Source organism: Haliotis rubra, unplaced genomic scaffold (genome assembly GCF_003918875.1).
Source record: "Haliotis rubra isolate DU_JTF1 unplaced genomic scaffold, ASM391887v1 Scf37, whole genome shotgun sequence".
Classification (NCBI taxonomy): domain Eukaryota; kingdom Metazoa; phylum Mollusca; class Gastropoda; order Lepetellida; family Haliotidae; genus Haliotis; species Haliotis rubra.
This window is the reverse complement of record NW_025767046.1, coordinates 3,115,720-3,137,840: the sequence shown is the minus strand read 5'-3', so window position 1 is coordinate 3,137,840 and position 22,121 is coordinate 3,115,720. Positions and strand designations below refer to the sequence as shown.

At 38.5% G+C, this 22,121-nt stretch overlaps 1 protein-coding gene across 1 annotated transcript in view; it reads left to right on the top strand.

Annotated features, from left to right (window-relative positions):
* The window catches only part of LOC124285866 (DNA-directed RNA polymerase I subunit RPA1-like), a 69,345-nt gene that overhangs the window by 1,743 nt on the left and 45,481 nt on the right, over positions 1-22,121 (top strand). The window contains exons 3-4 of the mRNA XM_046722145.1: positions 3,950-4,077; positions 5,071-5,284. Of these exons, the coding sequence (XP_046578101.1) occupies positions 3,950-4,077; positions 5,071-5,284 (342 nt within the window). The remainder of the gene's footprint in view (positions 1-3,949; positions 4,078-5,070; positions 5,285-22,121) is intronic.

Here is a 22,121-nt window from a genome sequence, read left to right as displayed (position 1 = left end):
AATATTGCCGAGTGTTGCGTAAAACTAAACTCACTCACTCACTCACTCACTCACTGTGTTCCTGGAAATTATTGGTCCCCCAGTTTTCTATTTCCGAAGCAGTACTCTGTAATAGTTATTCATTCCTGGATGAAGCTAGTGGGTCAGTCTAGTGGTATAGTGGTGCCTTTTGATGATTTCAGGTTCTTTTTGTATAATTTTTTAATCATGTTGATGTTTTCAACACGAGAGTAGATAAGGACAAAACTTTATGGATGATGCATCATCCGAATGAAGAAGTTGTTCATCCATAAACCTTTTTCCTTATCTGATTCTCCAACTTCTAAACATGCAATTCAAAGAAGTTAAACTCCGAGAAAATGAAAATGAGAGTAATGCTTGTTTCCAGGGCAGAACTCCTAAGCTGTTGAATATTTGTGGATGAAATTTGTTATGCAGATAGCTGAGTGGTGAATTGATGCCTTTTGATCATTTGCGATATTGAAAAATAACGAGCTGAAAGTATCCTATAACAATGGGCCAAAGTAGCCAAATTGCACCAGACTGGTTGGGGGAGCAAGATTTTGAAGGGGGTGAGGGTGGAAGGGTGGGGTATGGGGGCATTTGCCATTCAAATTATAATTCAATGTGGCCTCTCATTGATTTGAAAATTTAGATCACCTTGACTGAAATGTTTATTGAGCTAATGTTGACTAGCAAGTTTATGATGACATTGAGAGTTTCATGAACTTCAGTACAACCTCTACTTTCCTTGAGTTGCTTGATCATCATGCTCCCGAGAAGGTGAAATTGATACCATACCGACCAGAAACAACTTGGATTATGACCCCTGAAATCATTTCGGCCAAGGCACACAGGAGAGTAGCTGAAAGAACATGGCGCAAATCTCATCTCGAGATTCACAGACAGATCTACTGTGAGGCAAGGAACAGGGTTACAGATGATGAGATCAAGCGTTCTAAACAGCGTTGTATGAACTCTAAGATCCGGGACAGTATGGATGACCCAAACTCACTGTACCAACTTATGTTCAGCTTACTTGGTAAAGAGACACATAATCCACTTCCAAATCTTGAGACTCTGTGCAGATAGCTCAGTCATTTCAATCATTTTTCTTCGATAAGATTGAGCAAATCCAGTAAACCTATGATTGAAACTTCTACAGATGATCAAGACAGTATATCTTACGCAGATCAACACGCATTGGTGTTGTTCGACTCCTTTACAGAGTTCCCTGAAGACTAAATAAAGAAACTCATCCGAAATCTAAGCCAACATCTTGTGTTTTGGACCCAATTCCTGCGCTTCACTCCTATTAGAAAACATTGATATTCTTGTGCCTGTCTTCACAAACATGATAAACACTAGCCTCAGACTTGGCATCATGCCCACTCCATTTAAATCAGCGATAGGTGAAACCTCTTTTCTGAAGAAATCAAATCTGGATCCAGATGAACTCAAGAATTATCGTCCTGTATCCAACCTTACCTTCATGTCCAAGGTGATAGAGAGAGCAGTGGGAGACAGGTTATCTCAGCATCTGATGCATCATGACCTCTACGAGCCATATCAGTCGGCTTATCGTAAGGACCACAGTACTGAGACAGCTCTTGTCCGTGTGTTTAATGACTTGAGACTCAGTGTTGACAATAACATGACTTCTTTATTGGTCCTCCTCGACCTCAGCGCGCATTCGACACCATTGATCATAGCAGGCTTCTGTCTCGCCTCAGGAATAACTTTGGTATTGATGGGATAGTGATGGATTGGTTCACATCTTATTTGGACAAATCGTCATCAGGCTGTATTCATTGATGGTTGCTCTTCTGACAACGCTCATCTCCAATGTGGTGTTCCTCAGGGATCTGTACTGGGACCGGTCCTTTTCACCACTATACACAAAGGATCTCGGACTCCTAATTGACCAGTTTCAAGTCTCATGCGACAGTTGTATGCCGATGACACCCAGCTTCATAACAGCTTCAAACCAAATCCAACTGATGGCATTCTGCAACAGACCACATGGCAGAGTGTTGTGACCAGATCAAGTCATGGATGTTCTCTACCAACAAGCTGAAGCTAAATGAGTACAAGACAGAGTGTCTTCTGGTAGGGACAACACCTCGCCGAGAAAAGACAACATCATGTCGCTTTCACTTTACGTAAAACCACTGTTCCACTATCTAACAGTGTTAAGGACCTGGTGCGTGACTGTTGATCCTGAGCTGTCATTGACCAGCACATTACCATCTTGTGCAGGACATGCTTCCTACTCCTCCGTAAACACTGGAAACATTCGAAGCTTCTCACAAAGGAGTCAGCTAAAATCCTTGTCCTCTCATTGGTGATGACAAGACTAGATTACTGTAACAGCCTCTTTGCTGGTGCAACAAAATCCCAGATTGGTAGACTGCAACGGTTCAGAACACAGCAGCAAGAATAGTCACTCTCTCACCCAAGTCAGCTCACATCACCCCTGTGTTGAAAGGACTCCACTGGTTGCCCATTCCACGGCGCATCACTTTTAAACTCTGCATTCTCGCCTTCAGATGTCTCTCTGGAAGTGCACCTCAAATATCTTGTCCTGGACTCCTTTCCATACACAAACCAACAAGATCCCTCTCCGGCCCGAGAAACATAATCTTCTGTGTATTCCTAAAGTCAGAACAGTTAAATTTGGTCAAAGAACTTTCTCTGATGCTGCAGCCTCAGAATGGAATCATCTCCCACAACATTTGAGAGAAATTACAGAACTTTCAACCTTTCGAACATCGCTAAAGACCCACCTTTTCCAAAAAGCCTTTTCGTCCTGACATCAGCGCTTTGAGCATGCATTGTGCATGGAAATATGCGCTTTATAAATGAACTATTATTATTATTATTAAATCCACAATTAGGGCTGGGTATTGCAGAGAATTTTCATATTGCAATATATTGCGATGCGAAAGCATATATTGTGATATGTATTGCAATATATTGCAAGAAGTTCTTTTTTAACAAAAAACTACTTATAATCGAGTTAATGCTTGATTTATAAGCAAAAACACAACAAAATCACCATGCTTGATTAAGCTTTAATAAAAACTTTTAATAATGACAAAATAAAAATGTAAATAATATTTGGCACAAATAAAAAAAGGAAAGGAACAATTTATAAAACGGAAATATCCGAAGATTTCCGAGTGTTACAAAGTCTTTTCGAATGCATGTCAAAATACCGGTTTTCAGTCAGCGTATCGCAATACGTATCGTTTTCATCTCTGAACTGGTATATACCAGTAAACCGGTTATATTGCGCAGCCCTATCCACAATGCTCGAGAAAACAAATGTTAATGGATTTTCTCAGGAAATGAACACTGGTGACTTAGATCCGGCTCATTAAATCCCCAATACATTTATAGGGCATCTGCATGTTGAAAAGTTCAGTTCCTATTTGGTGCTGGACTACCATTTCTGTGTATGTCAATTTATGTTTTTGTGTTACACATTCTATTAGTTATTTATGCATATTTATGTTTTACTCTTTCAATAGGATCTTTGTAATATCCTAAAAGTGTATTTTTTTAGGACCACCAAATTCTTTCATATTACAATAGTAAAGTCTGCATTGTAATGATGGTAACATAAACGAATTAGGATGATTCTTGTTGTTTTGTAACCATTGTTGAATAGTTTGTAATTGTGCAAATATTTAGAAATAGATGACATGTCATGTGGTTGCTCTTTTTCTACAACTAATAACATTAATGCATCCATATAAAGAGATAGTGAGGTAGCCTAGTGGTTAAAGCGTTTGCTCATCACGCCCAAGACCCGGGTTTGATTCCACACAAGGGTACAATGTGTGAAGCCCATATCTGGTATCCCCACTGTGGTACTGCTGGAATATTGCTAAAAGTGGCGTAAAACCAAACTCACACCCTCACTTTTTCTACTTTCCTCCCACAGGGCCTAACCACCGTTCTGAAGTGTGCATGACGTGTGGCCTCAGTCATGTGTTCTGTCCAGGACACATGGGGCACATCCAGCTCCCTCTACCAGTCTTCAACCCCATCTACTTCAGAACACTGTTTAAGGTGATGTGGCAAGTACCGCCAGATGTAGTAGTATCAAACAGGTTTCTAGCTTTAGGATGTGTTTTGCTATTTTGGTTCACAACTCATCTCAATCAGTTGTTGGGAGTGGGGTAGCCAAGTGGTTAAAGCGTTCGCTCATCCTGCTGAAAACCTGGGTTCGATTCCCCACATGGGTACAATGTGTTAAGCCCACTTCTTGTTATGTTTCCGTGATGTTACTAGAATATAGCTAAAAGTGGTGTAAAGCCTCACTCACTCATTCACTTGATTTGATATTGTATTTTTATCTCATTCAATTGCACATGTTAAAGGAGTTTCCATCAATGATCTATTCATGTTCACTTTAAACACAAAATTCTCAAACATTTTTATCTTTCACAAAGTACTTACTTACCTTGTTCCAGCATTTGTAGACACAGTGTCTGTACATGGTTAACTGCCTCCATGGTATAGTGGTTAGAATGTCCGCCCAGAGAGCAGAAGGTCATGGGTTCAATCCACGACCGCGTTAAAATATGGTACTTGTTGTTCCCTGCCTGGGGGTAGCATTAATGGGTAAATCAAAGACTGGTCGGCTTGGAGTCAGTATAAAGTGTCTGAGTGGGGCGTCGAACCACTTTTCCAAGGGCTTTTTAGATATTTCTGACACATCATAAAGTTTAAGATAGTGGTCACATGATCTGCTCCAGATGCATTATGGTTGGACATTATGCTTGAACTAGGTTTTGACATGCAGAGGATGTCACATACTGTTATTTTAATGTTTGATATTCAACGTTTCATTTCACTGAAAATGAGTTTAGAAATAGAAATTGTCATTTGTGTTAACTACCTAGTAGCTTTTCATCGGTCCACTACAAGACAATAAACCTGATATCATTACTGAATACCTACAAATGAAAATGAATACCAATAGGTGGAGAAAATAGCTAAGTATTTTCTTCCTTTGCTTTGATCTCACGCACTCACGTCTAGACATTCTCTGATTTTCAGTTTCTGAAAGGAACATGTTTTGACTGCCACAAGCTCATGCTGGACAATGCCTACTGTAAGGTCTTCATCCTCCAGATGGCGCTGCTTAATCGTGGCCAAGTTTCAGGCTGCTTCAAACTTGCAGCGTATGCAGACCATCTCGTGATTGAGAGGGGAAAAAAGTCATATGATCTCAGTGAACGTTTAGATCAGTTTGTAGCTGACAACTTCCCAGGTATGATACCAGGTTTAAGTTTTACTTTGTCAAAATGACGAGGTACTACCAGAAATGGCCCTTATTAACATTTAACTGTAACATGCCAAAATGACGAGGTGCTACAAGAAATATTACAATGGCCCTTATTAATATTTAACTGTAACGTGTTAAAAGGATGAGGTATTTCCAGAAATAGTATTATTATGGCTCGTATTAAAAGTTTTGTTGTTGTGACTGTAACATGTTGAAAGAATAAATTATTACCAGAAATACTATTTTATGACCCCTGATTAGGATTAATGTCGACGTGTTAAAAGAATAAGATATTACGGATAGTATTATATTGCACTCACTTAATTGTCAATGGTGACTCAAATTTTGAGAAATAGAAGGTGTTCTGAATTAATTTTGGTGTCCTCCCACTTCGCCTAATTTAACCTATTAAGTCTGATGGAAAATCTTTAGAGGCAATGTGGGTATGTAGCGCTCTGGATGATTACTAAGGAGTAGTCGAAGTGGGAATGGGAGAGTCTACATGTAGTGATCAGAGGGGTGTTCAAAGAATGACAAAATGAAAGTGACCTTTTTATATACATTTGATACTTTATACTCATTAACATGTCATTAACACATGTCCACTCAATCAAACTGGAGATAATAATCCTCAGGGAAAAGCGTCAGCATTCTTCCCTAAAACTTGAAAGTTTGTCATCATAGATGTTTGTTGTTATTGGCGTTGTCTCAGTTGTTGTTGATAATTGATTGCATTCAGGTCAAGAGGGAATACAAGACTTAATGTTTTACAGTACCTTTACAGCGGTAGATTCGGTACAGCGCTAATATACTGTCTCATTTTATTTTTGTTTACTGGTACTTGTATCCGCCATGGTAAGCATGCCGTCCGCCTCGAAGATGATGTATGAAAGATACTGACACTTGTACATTCGCCATTGCAATAATGTAACATGGTAAACATAACCTGTGTGATATATATACACATATCCTGCACCAAATTCATCTCAAAGTCACATAAAGCTACTTTGACTTCTTTAGCTTAATTTATGTTGTTCTAAGAATTAATGGAGTGCTGGGATAAATAAAATAACTAAATAAATAAATGGTAAACATAACCTGTGTACTTATATATTTCCACATATCCTGCTCCAAATTCATCTCAAAGTCACAAAAGCTACTTTAACTTCTTTAGCTTAATTTATGTTGTTCTAAGAATTAATGGAGTGCTGGGAGAAGGGACACCCCCACTTGGGAACTTAGCCTGTTCCAGTGAGACTCCACAGTTCAGTGATTATAGATATTAGGCGTTCTGATATGTCTGCTCATTAGGCGATGTGGGAAAAATTTAGCAGGAAATTTAAGGCGAAGCGGGTATGCACCTTAATTTTTGTGTGTTTTCTGCGACTTTAGTGGTTTATCTCCCCAATTGATAGACACCCAATTGACAGACAGGCGCATTGACAGACACTGAACTGGAAAAGTTAATTAGGGTAACACCTACTGGTATAATGGTACAGTCCACTGTCTAGTGAGTAGAGTAGGGTGAGCCTGCAAACAGGTTTGTTACTGAGAATTTTGATTGTGTGTAAATAGAACTTTGCTGTAATTAAATGATAATCTGTCTTTTCTTCTCAAAAATGTTTTTCTATCAATTACTTTAGAATATAAAACAGAGGCTTTTATCACTGGAGTGGTTTGATTGTGTTTATTGATTAAAACATATTTCATTCATTCAAAGAGAAAAGTTGGGCACAAGTTACCCTACTCAGAAAAGCTCTCTCACAATAATTACACCATTCATCTTACAACAATGTACACAAGTGACAGACAGGCAAGGATAAAGAGGCGGCAAAAGAGCGTGAAACTGAGAAAGCGTTTGTTTGAGGGATATAGATATGTATATATTTGAAAACTTTCTGATTTTTCAGTAACTGAGAGAACTTTGCATTGCTATGTAAGATAAGATTAATACCAATCAGTGTTCTCTGTAATGAAAACCTTTCTCATATCCATGGCCACATTGACATGAGATTTTTCTTTCCGCGTGGATTAGATTAAAATGATGCAACAAGTCGCGAATATCTAATAACTTATAAAATTATCAGAGTTTCTTAAGTCATAACTTGTCTGCCCACTACACGGTGGGAGTAAATCCTGAAGAAAAACTGGTGCAAATTTGATAAAATATTAATGTTAATTTGCATATTCTCCTTCTCAAGAAAGTAAATCCCATCCCGTTCCTTAATACAACGAACTGGAAGATGCATATCTTGGAGACTCAGTAACTATCTGACCTGCTTCAAGTTGGAGTTTTTCTAATCTATTAGCTTGTTCAGTCAAACATCCATCCCATACCTCACCTCAAAAGTACAAGATGTGGCCTTATAACAGCAGTATATATTTTTTATCCCCATAATGCGTTTAGGTAAGGGGTATTAAAATGGACTCTATCCGTCGTCCTTGCATTTGTCATTTCCAGAGTAGTACTTTAAAACAGTTCAATGTTTCTTCACCAAACTTAGCACATAGATTGGTCTGGTGGTCATAGTGGTGCCTTTTGGTAGTTTGTGAATTCTGCATAAAATATTTGGCGTTTCCAGGGCAACAAGTTTGACTGAGACTGAAATTGGTGGTAGTGCTCTTTTTTCGAGACAGAACTCTAAAAACCGTTCACTATTTCTTCACCAAACTTGGCACATAGATTGGTCTAGTGGTGTACTGGTGCCTTTTGAAAGCTTTAATTCTGAAATGTTCCATTCATTTTAGATGTCTTTTTTGACAATGTTTTCAATTTTTATGATGCCAACACATATGTGTAGATATCAAACTGGCTAAAAATTGCTTGCTCCGTCGGCTTCTGATGATAAGTAACGTGAGCCGTACAAACCTATGTAAACAGCAAAAGCAGGATCGCTACGCAAATCAAAATAGTGTTTACTCTGTTTCTGGATATTTTCAGTGGGAAACTTAAACCATTCGGCTAAAGATAAGCGAAGGATGTAGATTCTCGCCCAAAATAAAGAGTAAAGAAATTCGGGAAGCATTAGTAATGAATGGACATGCGGGTGATGTGACAGATCGTCACATTTTTCTGGCCCGTGGCGGAGGTATCATGTTGGCTTCCGCACGGAACTCTGGGTAGGAGGAGTGGCTTTAACCGCCACAATTGTTTGAGGTAGCTTATGAGCTCGGACCCATAAAAGCGAGTTAAGTTTTTCTTTGCATAGTGATAACAGGACCCTGAACCCAGGTAAAACTAAGACTTTGGGTTTCATATAGGGCTTTAGTTACTGTAGTGAAGAGGTTGGGGCAGTAGGCACAATAATGTAGCTCTGTGGACTGTAAAACAGACTTAGAATATTGTATTATATAGCCACTTCCATCAGCTCTTTATCGTTTGTGTTACATGCCAGTTCAGAAACATCCTTCACTTCTCCACTCAGACATTTATATAAGATTGCATAGAGACTGTGTGTATAAAATGGCAGAAATTTTATGTCTGTAAAATATGTTCACCAAACTTCTGGTTGACACATGTCATTGTATCCCAATTGCGTGATCGATGCACCACTGGATTGCCTGGTCCATGCAGGACTCGATTATTTACATACCGCCGCCATATAGCGTTGAATATTGCTGGAGTTCAAGCGTTCATCAACAATTAAAACCAACCTAAGCACTGACATGATATAATTTAAGTACCTTCGCGTGTAAAACGACATTCACTCATCACTTATCCAAATGTATAACCACTGGTGTGTTTGTGTGATTTACATAGGATTTTTGGTTTAATGTACTTCTTGACCGAACGGTAGTTCAGATGACAAATTATAACGGACAAATACAAATTATTGTGTGAAAATTAGCAGATAAAGAAACTGTGAAAATGAAATCGCTTGTAAAAAATAATTTGGTAACAAAACATAGTGAAAGAGGTGCTATGGGTTTAAAGAAGCATTTTGTGCAGAAATAATAACTCTTAAACCTGCAATATATAGGTCTACAGTATATGTGTGTGCAAAGGTCATATCTTTTGAGTGGTCTATATAAGGTAACAATACTTTTGGGAGTTATCCGACATAAGCCGGAAGTTGCATGGTTTCATTAGGATATTCTCGGTAGCTATCGTTCTGTAGACTGGTTTGCCTTTTCAGTACATCGCTTGCCTTCTTGGCAAATGAAATCGTTACGAGTAAATGTGAGGGTCCCAGTCTATCGCTTTCGGCGAAATACGTTATCAGAGATATGGAAGGTTGAAGCAAGAAGTATTGATTGTAATGGAGCACGTGGGATTTGTTTGACGTATGTTTTGATTTTGATTAAGAACGTGTTTTTATGTTTAAGCGACAGATAATTATCATATCATTTGCATAAAACCTGTAGTTTGTTTAGGGCGTCACTAGAGGGCATGTCGCTGATACTGTTACAAAGAGTTGCTGAGAGGATGGAAGCAAGTCTTCCGATCACCCGAAATTAACTCTTTGGCTTTGCCCAAATTAGTGATCAAGTCCCATTAAAGTAATTATTGTTCATGCCATCAGCCATTGGATGACATGCCCCAGATATAATCACTTTATTCTGCTGTGGTTTGGCTGTTTAACTGCTGAGTTTGGTATAAGTAAGAGACCATGCAACTCAAGCAGCTATTTAGTTATTTATCAGCTAGGGCTGCTAAATCCGACAGAAAGCGGATAAACCTGAAGCCAAACTAAGAAAATAAGATACAATTTATTAACCACTTTAATTAACAAGATACAAACATTCACTATAGGAAAACATCAAGAAGCATTGCTTAAATATTGATGGAATGTCTGAATGTTTTGTATCTATAGTCAGCCTCTGACAAGACATAAGATTTCACGGTAATGATAAAACCTGTTATCATTCTTTTTGATGGAAATGACACAAGTCACTGAAAATATGTTAAAGCACTTTTTGGCATAAATGACATTTCTCAATTTAAGTCCTAAAACTGTCCACCCCAAAGGATAACGCCAGACTAATCTTCAAGCTTGTCAAATGTAGTTTCACACATTTTCCACCAAAACACTTTCTGCACATCAGCTCTTGGCAAGTTATTCATTTCTATAAATAGAAATATAATATATGGCCTTAACTTCTGCTACTCCAGGAATGTATGTTGCTTTTCAATAATGGTTCTATGGGACTAGTTGGTTTTGCATGTATCATTCAAAACATTGACCCATGAAGGTTCTGGTTATAATTGATCTTCAGTAACCCATGCTTGTGGCTAGAGGCTACTAGCGGGGATCGGAATAGTCAGGCTCACTGACTTGGTTGACACATGTCATCGTATTCAGTTGTGCAGATCAATACCCATGCTGTATCATCACGAAGTATTGTTCTGGTCAGGACTTGATTATTTTTACAGACTGCTGTCAAATAGCTGGAAAATATTGCTTTCAGTCGCGGCATTCAACAAAAACCAATCAACCATCCAACAAATGACAAACACCTAAACATGTTCTAAATACATTTGTTGCCTTGCAGCATCAGAACCCCATGATGGAGGAATTCAGTTCAGAGAAATACCTGTCTCTCGCTGAGGTGCGAAGTGTCATTCGACTCTATACCAGTGAGGAGATCAAAGCTCTCAAGTAATCATCGAGGTCACTAACCTCAAACTTTTGACATCTTTGCACATGCTAAGCATATGGAGGTCTTCATGATCCTTCTTTGGCACGCCTCTCTTCAAAATGTTATCTTCTTGGCTATAAACTAAAATGATATTTTATTTAAGAAGTAGTACTTTGTATTCCTGAACCTGTGAAGATCTGGATTAGAATTCGATCTTCAGTAACCCATGCTTGTCATAAGAGGCTTACTCAACGGGATCGGGTGGTCAGACTCACTGGCTTGGTTGACATCGTCATCAGATCCCAACTGGCGTGATCGCTGCTCATGCTAAGTGTTGATCACTGGAGCGTTCGGTCCAGGACTCTCGATTATTTACAGACCGCCATATAGCTGGAATATTGCCGAAAGTGTTGGCGGTGAAAACTAAACTCACTACTCACTCACCTACTCACTGTGTTCCTGGAAATTATTGGTCCCCCAGTTTTCTATTTCCAAGCAGTACTCTGTAATAGTTATTCATTCCTGGATGAGCTGAGTAGGTCAGTCTAGTGGTATAGTGGTGCCTTTTTGATGATTTCGGAGTTCTTTTTTGTATAATTTAGAGAGTAGATAAGGACAAAACTTTATGGATGATGCATCATCCAGATAGAAAGTTGTTCATCCATAGAAACCTTTTTCCTTATCTGATTCTCCAACTTCTAAACAATACAATTCAAAGAAGTTAAACTTCGAGAAAATGAAAATAGAGGTAATACTTGTTTCCAGGGCAGAACTCCTAAGCTGTTTGAATATTTGTGAAATTTGTATGCAGATGCTTAGTGGTGAATTGATGCCTTTGATCATTGCGATGTTGAAAATAGCTTGAGCTGAAAGTATCCTATAACAATGGGCCAAAGTAGCCAAACTCCGTTTCAAATTGCACCAGACTGGTTGGGGGGCAAGATTTTGAAGGGTGAGGTGGAAGGGGTGGGAGTGTAGGGGCATTTGCCATTCAAATTATAAATTCAATGTGGCCTCTCATTGATTTGAAATTTAGATCACTGACTGAAATGTTTATTGGGCTAATGTTATTAGCAAGTTTATGATGACATTGGGGAGTTTCATGAACTTCAGTACAACCTCTACTTTCCTTGAGTTGCTTGATCATCAAGCGCCGAGAAGGTAGAAATTGATACCATACCGACCAGAAACAACTTGGATTTATGACCCCTGAAATCATTTTGACCCAAGGCACACAGGAGAGTAGCTGAAAGAACATGGCGCAAAATCTCATCTGAGATTCACAGACAGATCTACTGTGAGGCAAGGAACAGGGTTCTGAATGAGATCAGCGTTCTAAACAGCGTTGTATGAACTCTAAGATCGGGACAGTATGGATTGACCCAAACTCACTGTACCAACATGTTCGAAAACTTACTTGGTAAAAAGAGACACATAATCCACTTCAAATCTGCTTGGAGACTCTGTGCAGATAAGCTCCAGTCATTTCAATCATTTTTCTTGATAAGATTAGAGGCAAATCAAACAAGCCTATGATTGGAAACTTCTACAGATGATCAAGACAGTATATCTTCATGTGATCAACGCATTGGTGTTGTTGACTCCTTTACAGAGTTCCCCTGAAGGCCGAAATAAAGCTCATCCGAATCTAAAGCCAACATCTTGTGTTTTGGACCCAATTCCTCGCCACTCCTAGCCCAAAGCATTGATTCTTGTGCCTGTCTTCGCAAACATGATAAAGCAGCACTAGCCTCCAGGGCTTGTACCATGCCCTCCATTTAAATCAGCTGATAGTGAAACCTCTTCTGAAGAAATCAAATCTGGATCCAGGGTAGACTCAAAATTATAGATCCTGTAATCAACCTTACCTTCATGTCAAGGTGATAGAGAGAGCAGAGTGGGAGACAGGTTATCTCAGCATCCTGATGCATCACTGACCTCTCGAGCCATATCCAGTGGAAACTTACCGTAGGACCACAGTACTGAGACAGCTCTTGTCGTGTGTTTAATGACTTGAGACTCAGTGTTGACAATAACATGGCTTCTTTATTGAATTCCTCTGGAAGCCTCAAGCATTGACACCATTGATCATAGCAGGCTTCTGTCTGCGTCTCCTTGCAGGAATAACTTTGAGTATTGATGGGATAGTGATGGATTAGTTCACATCTTATTTGATAAAATCGTCATCAGGCTGTATTCATTGATGGTTGCTCTTCTGACAACGTTCGCCAATGTGGTGTTCCTCTGTACTGGGACGGTCCTTTTCACACTATACACAAAGGATCTAAAGGGATGGTGACCGTTTTCAGTCGCAGAGCAGTTGTATGCAGTGACACTAGCTTCATAACAGCTTCAAACCAAATCCAACTGGCGTGCATTCTGCAACAAAGACCACATGGCAGAGTGTTGTGACCAGATCAAAGTCATGGATGTTCCTACCAACGGCTGAAGCTAAATGAGTACAGACAAGGTGTCTTCTGGTAGGGACAACACCTAGAAAAGACCAAACGTTCATGGCGAACAGCTTGTTTTGTCTGGTGGGACGTAGACTTTGAATGCAGTGGGACAGATGTTCGTACAGGACATGCTTCCACCACCCCTCTGAAACACTGGAAACATTGAAGCTTCTCACAAAGGAGTCAGCTAAAATCCTTGTCCTCTCATTGGTGACCGAGACTGATTACTGCAGCAGCCTCTTTGCTGGTGCAACAAAATCCAAGATTGGTAGACTGCAGCGGGTTCAGAACGCAGCAGCAGGAATAGTCACTCCTCTCACCCAAGTCCAGGCTCCACATCACTGTGTTGAAGGACCTCCGCAGTTTGCCCATTCCACAGCATCACTTTTAAACTCTGCATTCTCACCTTCAGATGTCTCTGGAGGTGCACCTCAATATCCTGTCCGACCTCCTTTCTCCCATACAAACCAGCAAGATCCCTCGGCTCCGAGAAACATAATCTTCTGTGTATTCCTAAAGTCAGAACAGTTAAATTTGGTCAAAGAACTTCTCTTATGCTGCAGCCTCAGAGATGGAATCATCTCCACAACATTTGAGAGAATTACAGAACTTTTCAACCTTCCGAACATGGCTAAAGACCCACCTTTTCAAGCCTTTTCGTCCTGACATCAGCTTTTAGGCATGCATTGTGCATGGAAATGTCGCGGCTTTATAAATGAACTATTATTATTATTATTAAAATCCACAATTAGAACTGGGTATTGCAAGAGAATTTTTCATATTGCAATATATTGCGATCTGAAAGCATATATTGCGATATGTATTGCGTATATTGCAGAAGTTCTTTTTAACAAAAACTACTTATAATCGAGTTAATGCTTGATTTATAAGCAAAAACACAACAAAATCACCATGCTTGATTAAGCTTTAATACAAAAACTTTTAATAATGACAAAATAAAAATGTAAAAATAATATTTGGCACAAAATAAAAAGGAAAAGGAACAATTTATAAAGCGAATATCGAAGATTTCAGTGTTACAAAGTCTTCAATGTACGTCAAAACACCGGTTTTCAGCCAGCTTATCGCACACGACGCTTTTCATCTCTGAACTGGTATATACTCAGTAAACCGGTTATATTAAGCAGCCCTATCCACAATGCTCGAGAAAACAATGTTAATGGATTTTCAGGAAATGAACACTGGTGACTTAGGATCCGCTCATTAAATCCCTGGGCAATACATTTATAGGGCATCTGCATGTTGAAAAGTTCAGTTCCTATTTGGTGCTGGACTGCCATTTCTGTGTATGCATATTTATGTTTTACTCTTTCAATAGGATCTTTGTAATATCCTAAAAGTGTATTTTTTTAGGACCACCAAATTCTTTCTATTACAATAGTAAAGTCTGCATTGTAATGATGGTAACATAAACCTAATTAGGATGATTCTTGTTGTTTTGTAACCATTGTTGAATAGTTTGTAATTGTGCAAATATTTAGAAATAGATGACATGTCATGTGGTTGCTCTTTTTCTACAACTCCATAACATTAATGCATCCATATAAAGAGATAGTGAGGTAGCCTAGTGGTTAAAGCCGCTTTGCTCATCATGCCCAAGACCGGTTTGATTCCACACAAGGGTACAATGTGTGAAGCCCACCTGGTATCCCCACTGTGGTACTGCTGGAATATTAGCTAAAAAGTGGCGTGAAAAACCAAACTCTACACCCTCACTTTTTCTACTTTCCTCCTTACAGTGGCCTAACCAATCGCTGCTCTGAAGTGTGCATGACATGTGGCCTCAGTCATGTGTTCTTGTCCAGGACACATAGGGCACATCCAGCTCCCCTTACCAGTCTTCAACCCCATCTACTCTCAGAACACTGTTTAAGGTGATGTGGCAAGTACCGGGCCAGTGATGTAGTAGTATCTACAACAGGTTTCTAGCTTCTTTAGGGATGTGGTTTTGCTATTTTGGTTCACAACTCATCTCAATCAGTTGTTGGGAGTGGGGTAGCCAAGTGGTTAAAGCTGTCACTTCATCCTGCTGTAAACCTGGGTCTCGACATCCCCACATGGGTGTACAATGTGTTGGGTTTCCACTTCTTGTTCTGTTTCCGTGATGTTACTAGAATATAGCTAAAAAGTGGTGTAAAGCCCTCACTCACTCATTCACTTGATTGATATTGTATTTTTATCTCATTCAATTACGCATGTTAAAGGAGTTTCCATCAATGATCTATTCATGTTCACTTTTAAACACAAAATTTCAAATATTTTATCTTTCACAAAGTAATTACTTACTACCTTTTGTTCCAGCATTTGTAGACACAGTGTCCGTACATGGTTAACTGCCTCCCATGGTATAGTGGTTAGAATGTCCTACCAGAGAGCAGAAGGTCATGGGTTCAACTACCTAATCGCATTAAAATATGGTACTTGTTGTTCCCGCCTGGGGTAGCATTAATGGGTAACCAAAGACTGGTCGGCTTGGAGTCAGTATAAAGTGTCTGAGTGGGGTCTCGAACCACTTTTCCTAGGGCTTTTTAGATATTTCTGACACATCATAATGTTTAAAATAGTGGTCACATGATCTGCTCCAGATGCATTATGGTTAGACATTATGCTTGAACTAGGTTTTGACATGCAGAGGATAACATACTGTTATTTTAATGTTTGATATTCAACGTTTCATTTCACTGAAAATGAGTTTAGAAATAGAAATTGTCATTTGTGTTAACTACCTAGTAGCTTTTCATCGGTCCACTACAAGACAATAAACCTGATATCACTACTGAATACCTACAAATGAAAAATGAATACCAATAGGTGGAGAAAATAGGTAAGTATTTTCTTCCTTTGTTTTGATCTCACGACTCACATCTAGACATTCTCTGATTTCTCAGTTTCTTGAAAGCGAACATGTTTCGACCGCCACAAGCTCATGCTGACAATACCACTGTGTTGGGTTCATCCTCCAGATGGCGCTGCTTAATCGCGGGCTAAGTTTCAGGTTGCTTCAAACTTGTACGCTGCATGCAGACCATCTCGTGATTGAGAGGGGAAAGTCATATGATCCTCAGTGAACGCTTAGATCAGCTTAGTAGCTGACAACTTCCCAGGTATGATACCAGGTTTAAGTTTTACTTTGTCAAAATGACGAGGTACTACCAGAAATGGCCCTTTTCATTAACATTTAACTGTAAATATGCCAAAATGACGGGTGCTACAAGAAATAGCTACAATGGCCCTTATTAATATTTAACTGTAACATGTTAAAAAGGATGAGGTATTTCCAGAAATAGTATTATTATGGCTCGTGATAAAAGTTTTGTTGTTGTGGACTTCGTAACATGTTGAAAGAATAAATTATTACCAGAAATACTATTTTATGACCCCTGATTAGGATTTAATGTCGACGCGGTTAAAAGAATAAGATATTACGGATAGTATTATATTGCACTCACTTAATTGTCAATGGTGACTCAAATTTTGAGAAATAGAAGGTGTTCTGAATTAATTTTAGTCCGTCCGTAATCATTTTGTTTCCGGACCATAACTCAAAGACCGCTTCGATATTTTTAACCAAAATTGGTAGATATGTCAAAAATAACCTAAGGTGGTGCCTTTTGCTATTTAAAGATAATTGTAATTTTATTTTTCTCGGTTTCCATGGAATCGTTTTTGGACTTAGTCTTAAAGAAGGGTGGGCTTCGCTTCCGAGCATAACTCAAGAACCGTTCAATATTTTTCAACAAAACTTGGTAGATATATCAAACAGATCCTAAAGTGGTGCCTTTTGCATTTCACAGATTTTTGGCATTTTTATTTTTCCGGATTTCCATGGAAACGATTCGGACTTAGTCCCAAAAGTGAGGGGTGGGCTTCGTTTCCGGAGCATAACTCAAGAACTGTTCAATATTTTTCTACAAAACTTGGTAGATGTATGAAACAGAACCTTAAGTGGTGCCTTTGCTATTTGCAGATTTTGGCATTTTATTTTTCCCAGTTTCCATGGAAACATTTTGAACTTAGTCTCAAAAGTAAGGATTGCTTCGTTTCCGGAGCATAACTCAAGAACCATTCAATATTTTTCAACAAAACTTGGTAGATATATCAAACAGATCCTAAAGTTGTGCCTTTTGCTATTTGCAGATTTTTGGCATTTTTATTTTTCCCCGTTTCCATGGAAACGATTCGGACTTAGTCCCCAAAAGTGAGGGTGGGCTTCGTTTCCGGAGCATAACTCAAGAACCGTTCAATATTTTTTACAAAACTTGGTAGATGTATGAAACAGAACCTTAAGTGGTGCCTTTTGCTATTTGCCGATTTTTGTCATTTTTATTTTTCTTGGTTTCCATGGAAACATTTTGAACTTAGTCTCAAAAGTAAGGATTGCTTTCGTTTCCGAGCATAACTCAAGAACCATTCAGTATTTTTCAACAAAACTTGGTAGATATATCAAACAGATCCTAAAGTTGTGCCTTTTGCTATTTGCAGATTTTTGGCATTTTATTTTCCCGGTTTCCATGGAAACGATTCGGACTTAGTCCCAAAAGTGAGGGGTGGGCTTGTTTCCGAGCATAACTCAAGAACCGTTCAATATTTTTCAACAAAACTTGGTAGATGTATGAAACAGAACCTTAAGTGGTGCCTTTTGCTATTTGCCGATTTTGTCATTTTTATTTTTCTTGGTTTCCATGGAAACATTTTGGACTTAGTCTCAAAAAGTAAGGATTGCTTTCGTTTCCTCGAGCACAACTCAAAACCGTATAATATTTTTCAACAAAACTTGATAGATATATCAAACAGATCCTAAAGTTGTGCCTTTTGCTATTTGCAGATTTTTGGCATTTTTATTTTTCCCGGTTTCCATGGAAACAATTCGGACTTAATCCCAAAAGTGAGGGGTGGGCTTCGTTTCCGGAGCACAACTCAAAAACCTCTCTATATCTTTCAGCAAAACTTGGCAGATATGTGAGGCAGATATTGAAGTGATGCCTTTTGCTATTTGCAGATATTTGTGATTTATTATTTTCTCGGTTTCCATGGAAATGATTCGGACTTAGTCTCAAAAAGGAAGGGATGGGTTTTGTTTCCGGAGCACAACGCGAAAACTTCTTAATATCTTTCAGCAAAACTTGGCAGATATGTGAGGCAGATCCCAAAGTGGTGCCTTTTGCTATTTGCAGATTTTTGTCATTTATTTTTTTCATGATTTCCATGGAAACGATTTGCACTTAGTCTAAAATCAAGCTGGACTTTAAGTAACTGTCAGATGATTTGTTCTTTCAAAGATGTGGAGGCCGGGGGGATATGTCATCTTCTGATGACTAAATGAAAGTGACCTTTTTATATATATTTAATACTTTATACACATTAACATGTCATTAACACATGTCCCACTCAATCACAATAATAGATGAGTTATACAACAACCACATAGCATCAAAGGATGGGAGAAACTGGAGATAATCCTCAGGGAAAACGTCAGCATTCTTCCTCAAACTTGAAAGTTCGTCATCATAGATGTTTGTTATTGGTGTTGTCTCAGTTGTTGATAATTGATTACATTCAGGTCAGAGAATACAAGACTTAATGTTTTACAGTACCTTTACAGCGAGATTTGGTACAGCGCCAATATACTGTCTCATTTTTATGTCTATTTACTCGGTACTTGTATCCGCCATGGTAAGCATGTCGTCCGCCTTGAAGATGATGTATGAAAGATACTGACACTTGTACATTCGCCATTGCAATAATGTAACATGGTAAACATAACCTGTGTGATATATATACACATATCCTGCACCAAATTCATCTCAAAGTCACATAAAGCTACTTTAACTTCTTTAGCTTAAAGGTCACATGCAACGTAAAACACAACTTTGCAGATTCTGATACCTTTCGGTATGGACTTACCGAAACAAATCGTCAAAAATGCAAATTCAACTTATAAAGTTGAAAAATAACGCGATGAAAAAAACCGCGCGAAATCGGAGTTCAAACGCTTTTCACTAAATTTCCCCAGAATTTTCTGGGGAAAACGGGTTTCAACAGCTGGGCTAAGCGCATAGCATGTGCTCAGTGAAGTAGGTTCACAAGCAGCTTAGAAGCAGGTTGTCCGTGAATACCGGTGACGGCTTTGGTGTGAGCTTATTTTTCTAATGTTTTGTTTATATCTCACAGGCGCAGAGCTTTCATATGTTATGACAGTAAGTTAACTGTTTATATAATTTCATTTGTCTATTTCACCACACGCTCTTCTTACCGAAGTCACTTTCTCAGTTCGATACTTAAAAGCAATATCATTATTTAGCTGACAGAATTTCTAACTGTGATATAGATATGTCATTGTCACAGACAAAACTCAGTGTCTTGTTTTATTGACACCTGTGTGTCTGCCTGTTTGTCTGCTAATGACAATATTCAATACACAGCTGCTGTCACTGCACACATGCAATTTGAACTTAACACCAATCAGGCTATACACCATAAACAAAATGCATTGATTTATGGCCCGAAGTTCGGTCTCTGTCACATTATGTAATTACACAGACAGGCAGGGTGATACTTGAACACATGACATGTTATGATGTCTGTTGATTGCAAAATGTTATACACAAAAAATGGGCATGTATTTACAAAACCCAACATCTCTATATATACACACACAAATAAGCCGTGAGGGCATCTGCAAATGAACCAGCCGTTACACTTGAGTGCACACCCACCGCCTGACTGGGTTCGGTATCCCGGCTGCTTCGTTTCTTGGGAAGTAAAGCGAAGTACACAATATTGCACTTTTGATTTGCGATTGTACGCTTATAATTTTGTTTATATGTTTTTTCATAACCAGCAATGTATATTATATGTCATGAATAAGTGATAATTGTGTTTTATTTATGTTTGATTTTTTGGTTGCATGTGACCTTTAAGTTATGTTGTTCTAAGAATTAATGGAGTGCTGGGATAAATAAAATAACTAAATAAATAAATGGTAAACTTAACCTGTGTACTTATATATTTCCACATATCCTGCTCTAAATTCATCTCAAAGTCACATAAAGCTACTTTAACTTCTTTAGCTTAATTTATGTTGTTCTAAGAATTAAGAAGTGCTGGGAGAAGGGACACCCCACTTGGGAACTTAGCCTGTTCCAGTGAGACTCCACGGTTCAGTGATTATAGATATTAGACGTCCTGATATGTCTGCTCATTAGGCGATGTGGGAAAAATTTAGCAGGAAATTTAGGCGGAGCGGGTATGCACCTTAATTTTTGTGTGTTTGCGACTTTAGTCGGTTATCTCCCAATTGATAGACACCCAATTGACTGACAGTCGATTGACAGAAACTGAACTAGAAGGTTAATTAGGGTAACACCTACTGGTATAATGGTACAGTCCACTGTCTAGTGAGTAGAGTAGGGTGAGCCTGAAACAGGTTTGTTACTGAGAAGTTTCATTGTGTGTAAATAGAACTTTGTTGTGATTAAATGATAATCTGTCTTTTCTTCTCAAAAATGTTTTTCTATCAATTATTATCGAATATAAAAACAGGCTTATCACTAGGTGGTTTGATTGTGTTTATTGATTAAAACATATTTCATTCATTCAAGAGAAGGATTGGGCACAAGTTACCCTACTCAGAAAAGCTCTCTGCCAATAATTACACCATTCATCTTACAACAATGTACACAAGTGACAGACAGGCAAGGATATATACAAAAGACGTAAACTGAGAAAACGTTTGTTTGAGAGATATAGATATGTATATATTTGAAAACTTTCTGATTTTCAGTAACTGAGAGAACTGCATTGCCATGTAAGATAAGATTAATACCAATCAGTGTTCTATGTAATGAAAACCTTTCTCATATCCATGGCCACATTGACATGAGATTTTTCTTTCACGTGGATATAAGATTAAAATGATGCAACAGAGTCGCAATTTCTAATAACTAATAAAATTATCGGAGTTTCTTAAGTCATAACTTGTCTGCCTACTACAGGTGGGAGTAAATCCTGAAGAAAAAACTGGTGCAAGAATTTGATAAAATATTAATGTTAATTTGCATATTCTCCTTCTCGCAGAAAGTAAATCCCATCCCGTTTCATAATACAACGAACTGGAAGATGCATATCTTGGAAGACCAGTAACTATACGAACTGCTTCAAGTTGGAGTTTTTCTAATCTATTAGCTTGTTCAGTCAAACATCCATCCCATACCTCAAAGGCGTACTCAAGATGTGGCCTTATAACAACAGTATATATTTTTATCCCCCGCAATACGTTTTGTGGGGGTATTAAAATGGACTCTGTCCGTGCGTCCGTGCATCCTTGCACATTTGTCATTTCCGGAGTAGTACTTTAAAACCGTTCAATGTTTCTTCACCAAACTTGGCACATACATACATTTGGTGGTGTAGTGGTGCCTTTTGGTAGTTTGGGAATTCTGCATAAAAAATATTTGGCGTTTCCAGTGCAACAAGTTTGACTGAGACTGAAATTGGTGGTAGTGCTCTTTTCCGGAGCAGAACTCTAGAACCGTTCACTATTTCTTCACCAAACTTGGCACATAGATTGGTCTGGTGGTGTGCTGGTGCCTTTTGAAACTTTAATATCTGAAATGTTCCATTCATTTTAGATGTCTTTTTGACAATGTTTTCAATTTTATGATGCCAACTCCTGTGAGATGAGAAAGTTAAACCCAAATGTTTATGAAAATGAGCTGTTTTATATTGCAGCAATCAAAATTCAAAGTAATGTCTTTTCAGCCATC